Source organism: Anoplophora glabripennis, unplaced genomic scaffold (assembly GCF_000390285.2).
Source record: "Anoplophora glabripennis isolate ALB-LARVAE unplaced genomic scaffold, Agla_2.0 scaffold58, whole genome shotgun sequence".
NCBI classification, from domain to species: domain Eukaryota; kingdom Metazoa; phylum Arthropoda; class Insecta; order Coleoptera; family Cerambycidae; genus Anoplophora; species Anoplophora glabripennis.
In genome coordinates, this window is record NW_019416277.1 from 366347 (window position 1) to 388125 (window position 21779).

At 31.9% G+C, this 21779-nt stretch overlaps 1 protein-coding gene across 1 annotated transcript in view; it reads left to right on the top strand.

The window, feature by feature from the left end:
• Window positions 1-18929, top strand: part of LOC108917597 — a 97993-nt gene extending 79064 nt beyond the window's left edge. Inside the window, exons 8-10 of the mRNA XM_023457374.1 lie at window positions 6074-6353; window positions 7658-7666; window positions 18777-18929. Coding sequence (XP_023313142.1) covers window positions 6074-6353; window positions 7658-7666; window positions 18777-18929 — 442 coding nt within the window. The remainder of the gene's footprint in view (window positions 1-6073; window positions 6354-7657; window positions 7667-18776) is intronic.
• The last annotated feature ends 2850 nt before the right edge of the window (window positions 18930-21779 follow it).

Here is a 21779-nt window from a genome sequence, read left to right on the forward strand (position 1 = left end):
CGCTGTTTGCCCGCGCGCGCGTTCTTCAACTGTGCGTATACATTTCTACCACCTCCACGATTAGTTCGATCAGACCTGTATATGGTAAATAAATATAGGAACAAGTTTTTCAAATATTTCAGTGCCGAGTTGCTGCGTAGCGACCGAACCTGGTACACACTGTCTAGCTCTTTGGTCTTCAATTGAGATCGGAAGGACTATACCAAGTGAACTTTTATTATAAATATAGTAGATTCTTAATCTATCTATTTACGTTAATATATTACGTAGAGAGAGTACAGGGGTAAAGTGGGTACTGTCCCATTCCTAGAACTGTGTAGACGATTTGGGTAAATACTGGGTAGAGTGGATGTCACATATAAAATATAGATTTTATACCCCACCCTTCTACCCCAATTTTTTTCCGGACTCTCCACTCTATCTATTCCGCAAAATGAGGTATAAACTGCACTTTTGTGAATTACTTTTACTTTAATTCCCATCTGTCAAACTAAATTGTCTTGTGAATGGTTTCTATAAAAGTTAGTAGTAGTGTTAATGTCGGTTTACGTTGGTATATTAGGTGTAATATAAGGGTGTAATGCTGATATTTTGGGATATTAAAAACTGCATTAATGGTTTCTTTACCAAAAGTGGTAGATTATAGTGCACAAATTTACTTGTGTATCCAATTGCTAATCTATATTTGTAAATCTGCATTCGGAGAAAAATATGTTACTGAACTACTCTATAACTTAGTCTACCGATGTAAACCGGCTTTTAGAGTTGTAACCCTGCTATTACCTTAACGATCAGCTAACGCCTCATACTTCTGGTGCAGATTAGACGAGAGCCTTATCATTAGCAAGTCGATAACTCATAACCATTATGAGGATTCCGGTGACACCATTTCTCTGGAGTCCAAGCACCAAGCAAGCAGCGGTGGCGACGATTACTGCAATAAGTCTCCGAACACTAATCCCTCTTTTATTAAAAATATGGAGTACTCGAAGTTCTCAACGCTGGCGAAAACTATTGACGACCCAGGATCGAGGTACGTTAAGAGAAACAACTTATTTTTTTAGATATAGTAAATATAACTCTTTGATAAGAAAAATTGTTATATACAGGGTGTATCACGAAGAGGGCCCAGTAGGATTATCTCAAAAAGTAGTCAAAATTGAAATTTGAAAATTTGAATACAGGGGTTTATCAAAAAGATCTATTCAATAAAAATAGTGTCAACTTTCTCGCACTTCCTGTTATACCGGAAATCATCATTAACTCTGTTATTTCAAATGGAACACTGTATATTTTTGCATTTTTTAATTTTACGGCAAATTCTAGAGTATTTTCATATAAGGTACTATAGGCGAAAATGTGACAGTTTTCAAGTTATTATCAATTTTCGAAAAAAATTGAGGGATGTGTGATTTTTGAAAACAGAATAACTTTATTTATTATAGTCCGGTCAAATTAGACCAAAAAATAAGAGTGAAGGTACATAAATTTACAAGCTGAAAGTGAGTAAAATTATTTAAAACATAATTAAAAATAACATATTAAAATTCCTCATCGTTCCGGTACTTGGAAGAAAATTTANCTCTTCGTTCCGATACTTGGAAAAAAATTTATTCGAGGTCAAAGTCAAAAAAATGGGTTTTAAGCGATTTTCAGCTAAACGGTAAGTTTTATCATAAAATTACTTCGCACAAAAATTATAGATCATAAAATTATCTGTAAAAAATGTATTAATACTTTTTTTCCTAAGAGCCACCGTTTCTGAGATATAACGATTCAAAAAGTTGTAAAAGTTGTAATCGCCATAATATGCATAAATACGGCACTGTAACTATAAAATGGGATGCAGTGCTAAATGTGGTTGCAAAAAAGTTGGACTGTCTTGTTCTCTGGCATGTACAAATTGTCAAGGCCGGTCGTGTTCTAATGTTGAATCACCAACAGTAGAGGATTCGTTTGATACCAACAAGGAGACATGCGATACATCACCATTGACACAATTTACTTACACCCAGAATGAAGAAGAAGATCAAGAAGAAGAGCAAGAAGAAGTATTTGAAGGTTATGAATCAGACGAATATATTCCTTTACTTCTTTTTTAATTTCCATCGCTTTTATCATTTCCAACCCTTGCTAATATCTGATATTATGCAATAATTTCAAACTAAACAGAATTGCAACAGACCTGTGGAATAGGCCTACTGGGAAAACCACGTTAAAAAAACGTGCTAAGTACACTACCTCATAGGTGGCGTGGAAACGTGTGATGATATATTTTTTATAGATAATTTTATGATCTACAATTTTTGTCTGAGGTAATTTTATGATAAAACTTACCGTTTAGCTGAACATTTTTTTGACCTTTGACCTCGAGTAAATTTTTTTCCAAGTACCAGAACGATGAGGAATTTTAATATGTTATTTTTAATTATATTTTGAACAACTTTACTCACTTTCAGCTTGTTGTAAATTTATGTATCTTTGAATGTCTAGATTGACCGGTCTATTAATGAAATTTGGCTTGGATAATTTGAAAGTAATGGAATTTAACCAGTTTTTAACCTCAATAATACAGAACATAATTAGAATGTTTTTCGGTTGTCAACAAAGGCATTCTTATCTTGCGGTTTAGGGATTGAAGTATGTTTCGCCCATCTCTTTTAATAATCAAAATATCATTAACGAAATTATTGTTTACAGTTTTATTTTTTAATAAAAAAAACTGCAATGACATTCGCGCTATCTTCCCTCCAGATTAAAATTCTTGCGATGTTGGGAACATAACTTGATCAAATATTAGGTAATCTGTTACATATTTAAAAATATAATAATGTATCTGGACTCGAGGTGCAGGAGGTTGAAGCTTCAGGAAAAATTATTTCTTTTAGTTGCAACTGCTGATCTGATGCATATTCTAAAAACTAGGCCATGTTTTTTCAAGTTATAGAGGGACGTAGTTCCGAGAGTGGGTTTTATTTTTAAGCTATTTTAATTTAATTCCCTATTAAAATATCACTAAAGTTTACAATAATGTATCTATTCTTATTGCACGCTATTCGTATACATCAGTTTTGAAATAAATGGCAAAACATTCCATACCTTCTACAAGTTAAAAGTATACTTGAAAACTAATTAGTCCAGGAAATATACAGTTGGACGCGACTTTTTGTTTCAGCAAGCTGAATTTATCACTATAGATGCTAAATGTTATGTATAATAACATATTAGTTTCCACAGANAAATGGCAAAACATTCCATACCTTCTACAAGTTAAAAGTATACTTGAAAACTAATTAGTCCAGGAAATATACAGTTGGACGCGACTTTTTGTTTCGGCAAGCTGAATTTATCACTATAGATGCTAAATATTATGTATAATAACATATTAGTTTCCACAGACATAAAAATGGGGTGAAGATTGTTTACAGGGTGGTTAATTGTATAATTTTTACATGAATTCAAGTTTTTCGCTTTTAACTTTTTTCCGTTCATTTCCACGAGAAAACAGTAAGGTACTTTCATTTTCGTCTTCGAAAGACCTACAAAATTAGCCGTCGAGCGTAAAAAAATATTGATTAGATCAAAAGTTATAAACAGAAGAAGTTTATTTATGACTTTTGAATTAAACATTTATAAACTGCGTTGTTATTACCAGAACGTTTTGGCATCGCATCCTCTCATTCCTTATCACTGTCTAATAACTCACACGAATCTGGAATTGCTAAGTTGAATAGTTTACAAGTTATGGCCTTATAAACAAATTAACTAATTATTAGTCTGGACGATCCTGAGGATCTTCTACAATCGCACTGATTTTTTTCATGGTAGATTTCATAATAATACATTGAAATCTATCATATTTTTTTTTTAATTTCAATTTTGCAACCTGTAATTTTTTTTATTTTGTAGCCAGTGCGATTGTGGAAGATCCTCAGGATCGTCCAAACTAATAATTAGTTAATTTGTTTATAAGGCCATAACTTGTAAATTATTCAACTTACCGATTCCAGATTTCGTGTGAGTTTTAGACAGTGATAAGGAATGCAAGGATGCGATGCCAAAACGTTCTGGTAATACTAGCGCAGTTTATAAATGTTTAATTCAAAAGTCATAAATAAACTTCTTCTGTTTATAACTTTTGATCTAATCAATATTTTTTGACGCTCGAGGGCTAGTTTTGTAGGTCTTTTGAAGATGAAAAAAAAATCACTTTACTGTTTTCTCGTGGAAATGAAAGGAAAAAAGTTATAAGCGAAAAACTTGAATTTAGGTAAAATTTATACAATTAACCACCCTGTAAACAATCTTCTATTGTACATAATATTTAGCATCTATAGTGATAAATTCAGATGGCCGAAACAAAAATTCGCGAAATGGTCATTTACCAGCTTATTTTCCTGGCCTATAAATGCCACATAATGCCAACAAATAAAGAATCAAAGTGAATTTTAAAGGTATTATATCCAATTATTGTTTAGGAATCGCTAGATATCTTTTGTGCCTAGCGGTTTGGGTTTTTAAACGTATTACCTCTGGACAATAACTGAATGAACTTTACCCATATTTATAAGTTTAGCACAATAAAGAAACTGCAAGGGTTGCAAAGCAGCTTCTAATAAAATAGTTTGTAGGTTTCTAGAACTGTATTTATTTGTTCCTACAAGTTTCGGAGATATTGAATAAAACTCCTGCTCAGAGTCGTATCTGTAAGAAGTTGTAGCTGCCTTGGAAGCATTTTCAGTTTATGTGTATTAGAACTTTTTTTGTTAGCAGGCTAATTATGGGACATTGTGTACTGTCAGATAAATGATAAAAAAGTCATAATATACAATATATAAATTAAAAACAAGATGTTAAATTTGATCTTAACTACTTTGTATTTGGATATTTTCCACTATTTAATAAAAAATTGAAATATTGAACGAAAGTGCTTTTATCACTTGTATACATAGGATCGTTTAAGATTGATTTAAAAATTATGTTATAAAAAAAGAGAAGTATCTGCTGATTAGAAATATTGTGTGTAAATCTATTGTGCCGTGGAAAACAATAATATTCAAAGCCCTAGTAAAAAAAATCAAAAATAAAGTTAAAGAGCCACCAGAACAAGAAAACATTTTTTAAAAACTAATCTGCTATACGAACGATTTGGCTATTTGGATGCCTACCTTCCAACAGTTTGTGAGTGTGGGCGATACGTAACCAACAAAGTATATACCTTAATTGTCAATGTTGTTTTCAACCATATCATTAGTCCATTTGGCTTAAAGCCACAACGGTTATGTTTTCATAGTACTTACAGATTGGTAGGTCGCTCTCTGTCAGTAAGTATAAAACAACGGTTTGAGAATGAGTATCATTGACATGCCCACCGTAGTCAAAACATGTCAGCAGACATCCCAATAGCTAAATCATTGGTGGGTTGTCTCACCTATGGCGCACCGATGGAAACTCATAAGTTCATCTTAACTAGTCTATGTCTGATGATTCTATTGACGAATGATCTTAGTTGTTTACTAGATACTGCGGATGTAATTTAATGCTGAACGGGGCTGTAGCCCGTAGAGAAGTTGTTTCTCACAACATCATCAACATGAAGACATTATTTGATCAACATAATAACTACATTATGTTTTTCATTCTTTAATTACAAATAAAACCCTTTTTTATTCAACTATTTCCCTAAAAACTTGTTAACATTTATAGATTGTTACATTCTTTAATCATACATTTTTAACACAGAGCATTAATTATTATTTTAGCAATGAGTCTTGAGAGTTTTTAGATCTTCTTGTTGAATAAGTTTTTATCAATTGTTTTTAAAGTATACTGTAGGTATTTCATATATTTTCTATGTGTAACATAATTTTTAAATCAAAACGACGCCGCTTATCGAAATCATCTTTTTACTGTAAAATTATCTACAATTTAATTTTTTGTCGCAAACTGTTGAAAGAGTGGCACATGAAAAAATTGGAGCAATACTTATTCACAACACATTCAATTTGAGAATCTTTTATTAATCATGATTGTACCTAATCGAAGTGTCAAAATACTTATCGTTCTGCTTCAGATCCGACTATCACATGGTAAAGAGCACTTCCAGTGACGCCCCAGCGTCTCTAGGTACGCCAGTATCTGCTTCAGAAGTAGCAGCTGCTCTCCTTGGCGCCTCCACAAACTCCCTTTGCGGTTACAGGCGTCATAGAAAGATAGAAGAAGAGGATCTGAGTACACCTTATAACCATTACAAGTGTTTGAGTCCTAAGCACAAGGTCGGCAAGTTGCTCAGAAGACAGTTTAGTCTCGACAGGACTGAGGAATGCACAAGGGTAGATGAAACATTACATATGGTAAACACATCCAATTTAATTTTTTTTATCCCGCAACTATATTTTTTGTTTAATTTACAGGTTTTCTAGTTAGCTTTCAATTTTAAAAATTTTGCACTATGTTTTCTTTTTGCACTGTAGCTATCCATACTGCTTCATTAAGAGTAGGATTCAGTTTAATGGGGATATTTCAAATATAGGATCCTTTTCATACGTGGATTCTATAAAATGTTATACAGTGTGATCGTAAATTAAGGAATATAATTATTTAAACCAGTATTTCAATATACGTGGCACTTCTGTACCTCAACTAGTGACGGAGTAAAAATGGTCAAATAATAATTTTTTTTTTAAAGTCTTTTGAACCTCTCGCTAATGCGGTTCGTAGAAAATTGGTTCATTCACAAACAAACGGCATTTTCAACTAGTTTGCATTTAAAATTGCAAAAAATATAACTTGCTGCAACCACAGTTTTTTTTTAATAAAAATATTAAATAATATCGTTCTAAGTATACTTTCAGCTAATAGGTATACCGTATTCATTGAGAAGAAAAAAGTTTGCACTTACTTCATCGGTAAGGTGTAAGTAGCGCCCTCTAAGGATCTCCCATTGAGCTACATCCCATTCTTAACGTAGGAAACATTCCATGCTGTTTGTTTTAATTATAGCCTAGTAGTAACTTAATCCACTTTAATTAATCACCTGATCCGGTAATAATTTGTAACAGTAACGGATTAAAAGAAGAAATATTTGTACCCTTTTAAAAGCTTCCACTAAAACACCTTGAAAAAAATAAGCACGATCTTAGTACCTACACCCCTCTGACGTTACGAATTATTTACGGCAACTTTAAATATTTCAGAACTCCCTTATGTCGCTAGTTTACTCCTTGCGTCGCTTGAGGGTATCCCAGAAATTTTTTAAAGCTCCCAGTGGATTGTGTTTTATTCACGAGAACTTTTTATCGATGCTCTTATTCTAAGCACTTCATTCATATTTAGGCGTACAACTTTTGGTAGCTTAAAATCGGTCAGTTTTAATTACTTTTCACCTGCACTATTAAAGAGAATTTTACCAGAAATAGGTATTAACCAAATCGTATTATTTTTTTAATTTGTACATTTTCCATTTTTAGCTCTTGTAAATTTACTTACTTTAGTTCAAAGATTTAACAGCAAATCAAATTAATTTTAAAAATGTTAATAAATGAGCATTAAATTAAGTCCTAAACAAAAAATATATTATCTTTCAAAAATACATATATTCTATTACTAGCTCTCACTCGCTCACTTTTTACTCTTTACCATGTAGCCCATGGAGTAGTTGTTTTCCGTAGGATCAGCAGTTAGCTCAGCAGTCTGTGAGGTTGAATATCTCTGGCATACCTATAGATGTCTGTTGTCGAAGACTTCATTGGATAAGAATTTTTGAATTTGTGTGAAGTAGCTAAATACCTTAAAAAATGAGTAAAAAAATATTATCTACCCAATGGTGTTCATTAAAAAACACGTAGGTACCTGGTATTTTAAAATGTTTATGTTGTTAAGTTGTCAAAAACATTATCTTCTGTTTATATTCCTAAAATTATAACATTACTTACTATGGACCAACAAGAAAGTTAGCCACAATAGATTAGTTGTCCTATTTATACATTTGAAGGAGTGTTTTTTTCAAGTGAAATCCTTATAAAAATTGAGTTAACAGATCTGAATATTAGTAATAAGCAGTCGTGATGAAGCTTGTTCAATTCACTATTTATTAATATTTAGATATCTTCTAATATATGTAGGTACACTGTAAAAAAATTTCACTCAAATTTCACTCAATTTTATTCAATAATGTATCAATTTCTATCCACACCCGATTGAGTGAAATTTTCACTCTATTAGTATGAGTACAACTGAGTGAAACTATTTCATCAGAAATGAATGAATGAGTTTTACTCAAATCCGTGTTACTGATAACTATCAAATGAGTGACTTTTGACTCTATTCTGAGTATATAAAACCAATTTATAGCTTATTTTTTTCTCTAATATGATTTAAATTTAACTATTGGTTTTTAATTAACTAAATATTGAGTGCAAAAATAAATCACTCATAAGTGATTAATTACAGTGTTGACATTAATTTAGACGCGTGTTCTTTCAAATTAGGAGAGATGTTGTACAGATAATGTCTCAAATTTAAATTTTTCCTGATAGTACACATTAATCCTTGAAGTTAAGAAATGAAAATCGGTATTTTGTAATAACTTTTTTGTAATTTATTAAATTCGTATAATTTTTGGATAAAAGCCATATTATTTGAAATTAGGTCTACTAATGTGTACAATTTACTTAATAAATGCTTTCAAATTATTAATGTTTGCTGTGGTTTTTCACCACTTTATATTTTCTGGAAATGTTAATTTAAATATCATTGTCATAAACTACTAAACAGTAATGGTGGTTTCAACACAGATTTGTTTTAGAGACACTAATCTAGATCTCGATTGGTTCACTGATCGGATAAATAAATTGCCATAACCTATCTTGTACGTTACAAATACGTAATTATAGATAGCAATTTAACTATCCGTTTATTTAACCAAATATTAATCGAGACTTATTATATTGTCTTTAATTGTAATTAAATCACTGCATTTAAATACAATTTTCACTAAAATAACCAGATAAACCGATACACGTCCAACTCTAAAGCACACCATACTCCTTACTGCCATCCACCACGCCACGGTCACGAGGTAACCCAATGGGATGATGGGAACAGACAAAGACAATGCATCTGGATATGAAAAAGGGTGGGATCACTTAGTAATGAGGACATTTACTCTGATTTAGGCAAAAGTACACCAAATACGAGTTTACTTGAAGAATTTATTTAAGGATATATAATATATTTGAATGAAAGTACCCAGTTTTAGTTTAAATATATTTATACATGAGTAAAATGATGAAAATGTACTCAATAATTTCCCTCAATGGATTCACTCCGAACCTTTATTGCTTTCACTCACATCGATTCTTTTACAGTGTATAACCATTAGAAACAGGAATACTTTAAAGACCTTTATTTAATGAATTCAATGTGCCATGTGCTTGATAATTACAATGATTACACAAACCACGAAAATTAGCCATCAGATGATTTTTTAACACTGATATTAAATAAAAATAAATTACTAGTGCGTAGAAGGGCCACAATTTTATTTTAATATTTTTTGTTTTGAAAATTCAAATTAAAACTAGAAATTTCGACTGTACAGCACGACATTTCGAGTTCGCGCCTAAAATTTCATATTTAAATTAAAATTACAAATTTGGTCACGAAATTCACGAAATTGTATGCTTTTGCTTCTTTTGCATATACAAAATTCAGGCAGTTTCGTTTCTAAAATCTTTTCGATTTATTTCTGATAATTTAATACATTGTTTCACAACAATTTCCGCTCTATTTTTTTATTAATCGCTTTCACATACTGATATTGTAGTATAACAACTCGTTCAGAAAAATAAATAAACGTAGTTGTGGCCAAAAATATGTGATCGTCATAAGGAATACCTACGTTGTGTGTATCTATTTTTATATTGACCGGAAGGCGCTGGTTACTAACCTTTTTTGAGGGGATGTATGGTTTAACTTTATAAAACAAAAACAGAGCAAATACACCTAACTTTATTATTTACATACAATATTCTTCAAATTAAACATGTGACAAATAGAATGAACAACAAAAACATTAACAACCATTTAACATAGAATGAGAGTGCCAGGCTCACCTAGAGCTCCTGTGGGGAAAGAGCATGGCAGAGAAACCCACGATCGTTGCTCTTACCACCCAAATATAAATACAAAACAACCGCTAACCAAAGGCATACATTAAGAACCTTTGCTAATGATAATTAAAACTGGACTTATTTAATTTCTCACTAAATGTCATCTCACTCAAATTAGACATACACACTTCCAAGTAAAACTGAAGAGGTTAGAATAATAATAATAACAACAACAACAATAATAACAACAATAATAATAATAATAGGTAAGGTACTGGAGTCCCATACGGGAGGCAATCCAGCTATAGTTGAGATTTCGGAGAACAACAACAATAATAATAATCAAGGGCGAAAATGTTAGTAAATTCAACAAAGCTCTTATATGCGTATGACATAAAGTGAGAACAAGAAATCAAAGAACAACGTAATCGTGATAAAACAAGTTAAAAGTGAAACAAAGAAGTTGCTATTGCAATATCTGGGCAGTCACGACAAAATATACATATTATAAGATGTAATAAATAATGAACAATCTTTAATAATAATTGTAACCATTTTACCTTAGAAAAATATATGCCCTTTAGCATAAGACAATGAAAGCTAAACATACAAAGAATTATTATCTTGAAACATCTATAAACATCACAATCATAAGGTTACATAGAACAATTAACAACAAAGTACTTAAAGAATATTACCTGCTAACTAATACCGGTTAAACACTTAATTTTCCACTACTTCTATATTTTTCACACTACACTGATTGTCTTACTTTTCACTTCGCGCTATTCTCACTTCAACTGCCTATCTTCAACTAACAGGCCTCCTTCCAGAATTTCCTACCTAAGCGCTTGTTTTTTGTGCTTCCTTCTACCGATCGTTAATATTACTTTTTCATTATTATACAACACTCATGTAACAGGTGACGTCGAAGTTGATAAGATAAGTACGGTTTTGCACAATATAATTTTGTCGATTTTGAGGATAAGTTATTTACTAGGTCGACGTATTTCTTTTTCAATCTTAGTTCTCTATCTTTCATATTATTTGTCTTATTATTCGGACTTGGAATCAAATTGAAATTGAAGTAAGAAAAAATCAAATTAGAAAAAAAAAAACTATTTGAGTACCACTTGTTTGTTTTACATATTATTAAAATATAAAAATTTTTAATTTTAGTTAAATTTATTCAATATTTGAGCGCGCAAAAAACGTTATAAACGTCATAGGTACTGGGGAAATTAAATGTCTTACTGACCTTAATTCTTAGTATACTATTATTACTTACTACATTTCAGTACAATAGCAATTGGAAATCTTTTATTTCGAAAACCTGTTTAATTCGATCTTCTAATCTGTAGTGGAAACAATTTAGAATAGTAAAGGGGGAGAAGATGAATAAACTTTTGATTAACGTCGTTCTGTGCAGACATTTCTATCCTGCTTTCGCTCTATTACTCTCTGTCTGACATTTATATTATAGATCACCTCGATATTTTTTCTGGAAATTTCTACACTTTACGTAACCTGTTACTTTATCAAAGGTCCCGCAGGCAGTGTCAAATTTTTTACAGAGCTATTAGGCCTAAACGGTATTATTTTTCACGAAAATATTTTTGTCAAGTTAATGTTATACGAGGAACACCCCCTCAGTTAATTTCAGAACCGTTTTCAGAAGTCACGTTTCAACAATAACTTTTTTAACGTGATTGATTCTGAAAAAGGCGGGGTAGGAAAAATATATATTTCATCACTACTTAAAATTTCGTATGCATCAGAAATATTTTCTTTGATTAACGAGTTATTGTTGCTTTTTATGCGGACAATTTGTAACCATCAGGAGAATATATGATTATATTACATATACAGAGCCTTCATAATGTTTACAAGTCACGTGATCGCAGAGCTTAGACAACCAACATTGCAGAGCTGGTACTGGCAACGAAAAATCCCTAAATCTTGGCGTCACCAATATTAATGATTCGTTTACAATGAACAATAACAAACCGTTACGTCTACTCTAGGGATAATGCGATCGTTGATTGATTGAATAGAATGAAAATTAATTTCCAACATGAAGGAAATAAAATTACTGTTCCAAACAAAATTACTGATTACATGGCTCGTAATCATTTATAAAGGCTGTGTACTTTACAATAAAAAATTGTTTGCCAAAGGCCTAAACTTTAAAATTGCACTGTGAACGAGTACAAGATTGAAAAAGAGTAGACCATTAACGCTCTGATACCCATGTATCGATGTGAGACATTACGAACCTAGAGAAAGGATCCAGACTATCGAAAAAATGTAGGAAAATGAAGTCATCATATTCCCAGCGGATAAAGGAAAGATAACCGTCATTTTGGACACATCAGAGCACATCATCAAGATAGAGACTGCTACAAGACTTTAGAAGTATAAAAAACTGAAAACAAACCGAGGCTCTAACACTCCCACGGAACTACACAGGATCTTCATTCTAACTTACTCAAAATCACCCCAACTTTGTTACCTTCTAAAACCACTAGAACTGAAGGAGCAGATATGGATTCACCCTTATCTCCAACTCTGACAAATATCTACAGAGAGAAAGCGTTTACACAAAGCTAACCCTTACATATATGTTTCTGACTGCCAAGCTCGATGATCATTCAGCTCAGAAAAAAGCATAATATCGTCACCATAATAGTGCACTGAATACGTACTACTATTAGTTCACAGAGTCATACTTAGAAAAAAGAAAATAAGGATCTTGCAATAACCTTTCTACCCTATACAGGGTGTCCACACTTATCGGCGCACTATTAGAATCAATAGGGAAAATGCTACTAGTTTGCTAAATTAATCGAGTTCGTATCTTCAATAATAACGGAGTTAGCAATAGTACGCCGATAAGTGTGGACACCCTGTATACATTGATGTAATACAAGATAGGTTGCTCCTTTAGAAAACAGACTGTTAACGCCTATAACTCCTCAAGCAAAATAGAGGCAATCTTGTCTAAGACGAGCGTTAAGAGCACGTAGTCTAAGGACCCGGTTTGTAGGAGTGGTCTATGATTTTTTTAAATTATCGATTATAAAATCTCTAATTTTGTTTTTAAAGGTATGGTATTTACTTAATACTTTAATTTCATTCAGGTGAACGTTGTAAAAGTTTTATCTGTAAAATGCTCGAAAGGCAAAGTGTATATAGTTCAATTAAATGGGCCTTTAAATTGTTTTTTAAATTTAAATTTGGTCAACTTGCCTGAATTTTTTATATAAGTTAGTTTAAGGTATATAATACCAATACGTGACAGTAATTTTTCAACCCCCTGCCGGGGTGAAAAGAAGGTAAAATAAAGGGTTTTTTCAAGATAACTCAAAAGGGGTAAGAGGTAGAAAAAAAATTATGAAATTTATAGAATTCTGCATAAAAATGGTCCATTGACTTTTTCTTGTACTATTAAAACGAACAGAGTTCGGGTGGCTAGAAATTAAGAGATGATGTCAGAAATTTTAAAAAAATTATAACAAGCAGAAAAATGAATGAATTTTATACTTTTTTTTCAATCTACTCTAAAAAATGTAAAATTTGTATTCAGAGAAATAGATATATTTTTCAATTTTTAATAAAAAAGTTATAACAATTTCAATTTTTTAATCGTTAATTTTTATGATTTAACACTAAAGCAATTTTTTTCNAACATTCCCACGGAACTACATATGATCTTCATTCTAAGTTTCTCAAAATCATCCTAACTTTGTTATCTGCTAAAACCACTAGAATTGAAGGAACAGATATGGATTCACCCTTATCTCCAACTCTGACAAATATCTACAGAGAGAAAAGCTCTATAGTAACAATTCTAAAACTAAATTGATGGTTGAGATGTGTTGACAATACATTTACGATCTGGCCTCAGTGATATAATAAACAATTAGTATTTCTATACACATGAAAATGACATCTTTCTGTTCTTAGATGATCTTATCAGTAGGAAACGAAATGGCATTCTTAGGGTACAGCGTTTACACAAAGCTAACCCTCACATACAGGTTTCTGACTGCCAAGTTCGCGTCAGCATATTAGTACACTGAATACGTACTACTATTAGTTCACGGAGTTATACTTAGAAAAAAGAAAATAATGATCTTTCAGGGCGCAATCCACACTTATGGGCGCACTATTAGAATCAATAGGAAAAATGCTACTAGTTTGCTAAATTAATCGAGCTCGTATCTCCAATAATAACGGAGTTAGCAATAGTACGCCGATAAGTGTGGACACCCTGTATACATTGATGTAATACAATACAGAGTCGGAAAGTCCCCATGGTTCATGGGCCGTTACGTGAGAGCGATAAAGTAAGTCATAGAAATCCGTGCGATAGAGAAAGATGGCTATAATGAAGGCGTCTAATAGTCATCGCCCATTTCGCCCTTCCACAAATAAGATCCACTTCTTATTTTCGGGTAGCTAGAAATTAAGAGATGATGTCAGAAATTAAAAAAAAAATCATAACAAGCAGAAAAATGAATGAATTTTATAACTTTTTTTTAAACTACTCTAAAAAATGTAAACTTTCTATTCAGAGAAATAGATATATTTTTAAATTTTTAATAAAAAAGTTATAACAATTTCAATTTTTTAATCGTTAATTTTTATGATTTAACACTAAAACAATTTTTTCTATGCCATTCGATTGATTATTTAAAATAATGAAAAGTTGCTTTCGAAATTTTGTTTTATGACAAACATAAAAAATCACGTTCGCTTTGTGAAATTGTTATAACTTTTTTATTAAAAATTAAAAAATATGCCCATTTCTCTGAAAAGATAGTTTACACTATTTAGATTAGAGTATTATTCTCCTTGTTATGATTTTTTAAATTTCTAAAATCATGCCTTAACTTCTAGTCTCCCTAACTCTGTTAATTTTAATAGTACAATGGTCAATAGACCATTTTTATATAGAATTTTATGCTCTACAACTTTTATTTCTTTTTTCTAGCTCTTGCCCCTTTCGAAAAAAAAAAATACTGTCACTTATTGTTACTATCAAACTAACTTATATCAAAAATTCAGGTAAGTTGACCAAAATTGGACTAATAACAGAGTCGTCAGAGCAACTTGTCAGGGTGCCTAATTTTTATCGCTTCCTAAATTACCTACTCTCTACATTTCTCTTTCATATAAAAATTGTTTTCACTATTCCAATATACACCACTGCAGCTACTTTCATATCTATTTGAAAGCGTCAAAATTATAGAAAATGAGCGCCCCAGAATTAAAAAAGTTGATGATCATCGGCCACTTCAAGCGTGAATCCTGTTCTCGGCACGGTTCATTACAGGGTTTTGCCCGTGGCGCAGTTGCAACTTTGTACGAAGCTTAATAAGAACAGGAACGATAACGAAAGCTCTTCACAAAATAAAGGCAGGCCTGATTGAATTTCCAATGCAAATGCACTGAAAGTTCCTGATTATTTCAATAAAAATGGCTTTTTTCACTCATTAATATTAATTTGTGTAATTCCGATGATAGACAAGTAAAAAAGTTCTACTAGATTTATTGACATTATTTTGTGTTTTATATTTAGGTACCTACATTTCATATACAGCGTATTCCGATTTATAGGTACAGATCATTAATCACTAGAAATAAATGAAATTTGAATTTGTTTTACTAAATAAACAATAAGAATATTTGAAATACTTACTTCGAAATTAGAATTTTTTGAAGATGGCAAATCCTGAACGTGTTACAATTTTTTAAGGCGAAAATTAAAAAAATATATTAAATATGCTTTGATACCAATTTCTATAAGGATCTATTAATTTTTAAATTTTATTTCCAACATATAAATTTCTCCTGCAAAAGTGTTAATCGTTTTTTTCGCCATTAATTCAGAAAAAATTGATAAACTAAAAAATGAACTATTCAAATAATTGGAGTCTGTTAAATTGGGTGGTGGAGAGATGGACAAGGAGAAGATATAGTCGTCTGTTAATAATTCGCTTGTATATCGGAGGATGCCATTTCAAAAACCATATTTACACCAAAAATTTTTTGAGATGCTCATTAAAACTGTTCTTGTAATATTTACAGTGGGTACTATAAAATATTCTTGTAAATTGGTGTTGCTTTGTTTTGTTGTAGTAAAACAAACATCTACTTATATTCCGTCCCTGTTGAGATGGATTTTATGGAACGAAAAGCAAAGGAACGTCATAGTTTTTCCTCATTTTCATCTTGCGAAACTATAAATGCCTTACAATTGTGCTGCAAAAAAAATAGATTGATTACAAATATTTCTATTGAAGCACCAACTGTCTTCCGATCTTCTGTCTCTATTGAATGGAGGATAGATGAAGTTTAGCATCTTATAACCATTTACTTTTTTATTACATTGAAGGTTCAGTTGAAAATTTTTCAAGCGACGATTTTGCTTCCTTAAAAAGTTACTGCCCGTTAGAATTTTTTTCTGTTTTATTTTTTGAAGACAATTTCGTCACTCTTTTTACGATATTTCAATGAAGTTGTTACAGCCGAAAAAAATTGCAGACTTATTTTTTATATAAAACAGAAGTTGCTATAAAAATTCCTGAAACAGTATTTTGTTTTTCCTTTATTTTCTTATTGACAGATGACAGATATTTTAATAAAACGGAACATATATTTTATGAAACGTTGAGGGTATTTCAATCTATTTAAACTTAATCTTTTTGCTAAATTTGTAGCTAAATTAAATATTTTATACAATTTAGACTAACTTACACTGTAAAAAAATTTCACTCAAATTTCACTCAATTTTACTCAATAATGTATCAATTTTTGTCCACACCTAATTGAGTGAAATTTTCACTCTATTAGTATGAGTACAACTGAGTGAAGCTATTGCATCAGAAATGAGTGAGTTTTGCTCAAATCCGAGTTTCTGCTAACTATCAATTGAGTGACTGTTAACTCTATTATGAGTATATAAAACCAATTTAGAGTTGACTTTTTCTCTAATATGATTTAAATTGAACTATTATTGAGTCATTTTTTACTCAGACTTGGTTTTTAATTAACTAAATATTGAGTGCAAAAATAAATCACTCATAAATGATTAATTAGGATATACAGTGTTGAAATTAATTCACTTCTCTTGGCCTCCTCTTGTCCTGGCTGAGACCCGCCAGCTGAGACCCGCCGCCGCCGGTCTGTTCTCCTGGCGATCACGCTTTTTTGGAGCATCTAACGGGCCCCTATCAACTGTGGTCGAGATTACAGAAGCAATATGTGGTGCCATCTTTACGGCGCCATTCAAATTACTCGAAATTAATATACATTTAATCTCACTCAGTAAAGAGGATTTACTTTGATTTAGGTACAAGAGCACCAAATTCGAGTTTACTTGAAGAATTTATTTAAGGAGTGCCTATATTTGAGTGAAAGTACTCAGTTTTAGCTTAAATATAATCACAAATGAGTAAAATGATCAAAATGACCAATATTGAGTGAAAATGTACTCAATATTTTCACTCAATGGATTCACTCCGAACTTTTATTGCTTTCACTCACACCGATTTTTTTGCAGTGTACCGCCATTCAAATGGCACCGTGTAATGTGATATGATCTTTAAAATGTAGGTCCTCTTTGGAGGCCTCTGTGTCAGTCTGTCTGTATTCTGCTTCTCTTCGTAACGTTGTTTACGGCGGTTGTCATGGCAACGAAGCGGCCAACACGGGAGTAAACTACGGCGTGGGGGAATGAGTGACGCAGAAAAATCGAATTGAATAACTATGTATGATCCAGTACGTATTTTATTGGAACAGATGGAAAATTGAGAACAAAAAGGATTTTTTAAATTGCGAGAGATCTGTGTCTTATTTTCTCGATATGGAAAAAAGTGGAAGTCAAAAGACAACGTTTACGTTCGAACGTTTTAACTATTTTGGGAACGTCACGCGAGGCTATGGTAACCAGAAAGCTTCTTTGGAACATACATGTACGGTGTGCGTTAATGTTCGCAAGTCCACAAGCCGAACTAATATTTCTATTTTTTATAAAATCTAAATGAAAATTCCTCTCACAAAAGTCAGTTTATCGGTAATATTGCAAATGCAATTAAAAATTTCCAGATTCATTTAACTTTGAAAATTTGAAAATTTTCGCCTGCGGTGCAATTTTTCGTTTTAGTCAGTCAATGAATATGCTTCACCTATTCACAATGTCACGAGCCACCACTGAAAAAAGATATGGCAAAAAAAAACAAGAGACTGTTTTAATATAAGAAACAAGTCTACGTTCATCTTCGGTCCAAAAATTCTATACCAAATTTTATTGAAATACCTAAAACTTGGCATAAAAATTTCTTTGAAGACCGGTAACTTTTGAAAGAGGTAAATCGCTTTTGGACAACCCGTATAAAATTTGAAAATTCTATAAATTGGTATAGGATATTTTGAAGGCAGTTATTATTTTATAAATTCAGAATTTTATTTACATGGTCGATTCTATTGCGAGCACAGATTTATCCTCTGACGAAAAATGGTGAACTCTGCATCCCAGACTAAATCACAACCTAAATATCTTCCAAACTTCACGTCTCAGAGTAGTGGCCCCGGAATCATTTACGCACTTATCCGAGATAGCCGTACTAAATTGCAACCTAATGCTTTCCAATTTTTCAGATCAGTCCGAGGCTGTGCAAACAGAATTCGGCAGGGGCGGCAGATTTAGAAAAAATTGAAGAGGTCCCATTAAGGATTCCCTCGACGTCTCCCAGCAGTGTGTCTCCCATTCAGTGCACTTTATCTATATCAGTAGACTCCTTAATACACTAACTTCTGCCCAAGATTCGTCTCGAACATAAAGCAGCGACGTGAACAATAAGCATAATTCAGAGACAATCACTTTTTTGTATACGTCTACCACTGTTTTTTGGTATGTTAAACTGGCAAGGCCAGCATTTCATATGAATATCTGGGCATATTTTATTTCGACAGAACGCAAGAGCGTAAATAAAACTGCTCCTTAAAATATCACTCGTACAATGTCTAATGTTTTTGTTACTGATAAACGCCGATTTTTATACATGTCGCAATTGTGTGACAACTTTTGTCATTTATTATTTTTTGTTATTTATTTGCATGAATCAAATTGTGAAGTTTCATTGTATAGGTACATAGAAAAATTAAACAACGATTAATCACTGAAAATGATTTATTCTTTTTTTTTGCAAAATAAATTAAATTTTCTTTTTTAAAAACATTTTATGTTCTTAATATAAAATATAAAGACTTACGTTAAACTAAAATTAGTCGGTTTACATTAGTATTAAACAGTGGATATAACACACTAGAACACACATATTTTTAACTAAATTACTCTGGTTTGATAGAGGAAAAAATGAAATAAAAAATATTTCGTTAATTAATTTCATTCAACCAAAACATCTACGCTATGTACTAAGAGGAATGTAATCAGTATAGAATAGCAGGTTGGCAGTGGCGGCCCGTGGGTTTAAATACAGGAGGGGCGCATTTTGAAAAGAGGACGTACATCATAAAAGCTGCGGGGGGTGTGGGGGGCGGCATCACCCCGCTTAGCGCCGCAGACGAAAAATTTTAAGGAATTTGAAAGTCATTGTGTTTTGCAAGTACCCCAAAATGAATACTGTCAGTGTGTAAAGTAGCTACTTAGTTACAATTCGAGAAATAAAATTCCAACGTGTGGGGGCTGAAGTGGATAATCGATCAACCAACCCAGTTAGGATGTAATTATGTAGATTACTNACTTAGATACAATGCGAGAAATAAAATTCCAACGTGTGGGGGCTGAAGTGGATAATCGATCAACCAACCCAGTTAGGATGTAGATTACTGTAATAGTTCATTCTGTATAGTTTTTGAAGTTCCTTTAAAAACATGGGCATCACTAAGATGTTTATCTAAAACGGGATCAATTTTTGCACTAAGTATAGTCTATCAGTTCTAAAAATACCTCTTTGTTTACCGAGTCACTTTTTTTATTATGTCCACGAAGAGGAAGGTTACATGTACCTACCACATAGTTTTAAGATATTTATAATTTATAATAAGAAGCAATCGATTTTTCTTAACTGTTTCGTTATGACTATTTACTATTTATTTGTTCTGCATAAGCACTATTTAAACAAGAAGCAATGTTTACTCTTCCTAAAAGTAAAAAACTCACCAACTTATTTTTGTGTTTAGGAGAATTTTCATGTTTCTTAATTTTAATTTCTAAATGTTTCAATTCAGAAACTCCAGTTTTCGTCCAGTTTTCTTCGCCTCCTCCAAACAATAAACAGACAAAACAAAAAAAAATCTATTTGTTTGGTCACAATCACACACCACAGGGTCTTATCATAAATATTTTTATCAAATTTGCGAAAGCCGGCCCACTTTTGCACTCTTTCTGCACCTGAACTAAATTCTACACCGGCGTTGGACGTCCGTTATTTTCCAATTTGACTTTTTCCTCTACACTTAAATTACTAATAACAAGTTTTTTTATTTCACAAACCCTCATTTTAAACTTAAACTTATAAAATATAATGTCTTAAAAAGCGCCAAACAAAAACAAAACACATATAACCACACTTCAGTGATACGGGTTACTGCCTCATGGAGTCCCAAAACAAAGCTCGCGAGCCTATCGTCACCTATTCCCTCCACGTGCCATTCGTGCCAATTTGTCCAATCATATGTAAAAATATGCTTGCACGATGGACTCAGATTTCACGGTCCGCGACGATGGAGTGGGGATTGCGCGCGCGGTCAAACATAACTCTTTGGTACGATGATAGATGGCAGATGGCATTAATCTGAGCTACGTTCACGGAGTACATGCACTTTATGCAACCAACCTAACATCCAAGAGATATTGAAGCATGCTATTTAGATTTCTTATTGATTTAAATAAATACATTATTTTAAGTTTATAGTTTCAAAATATCTGGGGGGGGGGCGGAGTCCCAGAGTCCTTCTTCACGAGCCGCCACTGCAGGTTGGTCCAAAAATTAGTCGGTAGCAAACATCCAGACAACATAAAATTACTGTTAACTTAGTCACTTCCAGTAATATTTGAAGGAATTTGCCTGTTTAATTTAAAACTACTTCTCTTTACTATTTATTTTTAGAATGGCCAAAGTTCTGAGATATTAAAAAAATTAAAAAAGCATTATCAAAGTACTGTAAACTTTTATTTATGTCGCCTCTAAACTTTTTTGCTAAAATACAAATCTATAGCCTGTAATGTAAGTAACATTTTGTTAGAAATTGATAACATAGTCCCACAAAAAAATTGTGTATCAAAGAGATGAGTACAATAATTATGTGTATTTTTTGATACCGAATTCGAATCCTTAGCCCAAAAACCGATTTAAGTACCAGGTAATTTTTTAGTAAAACGCTAAAACATAGCCAAACATCATATCAAACTTACTTAAACATTTTTGAATTATAAATATTTAAAATTAATATTATTTGTAAAAAAAAATAATCTTGAAAACTTTCGTATTTATCTGAAAATTGCATTTTCATTTTATTTTATAGTAAAAATTTCAGTTTTTTTTTTTCAATTAATATATTGACACATGATTGGCAAACATAAATTAAATATAAAAAATATATAGTTTAACATTTGCCTGCAATTATTTATTTGTGGCA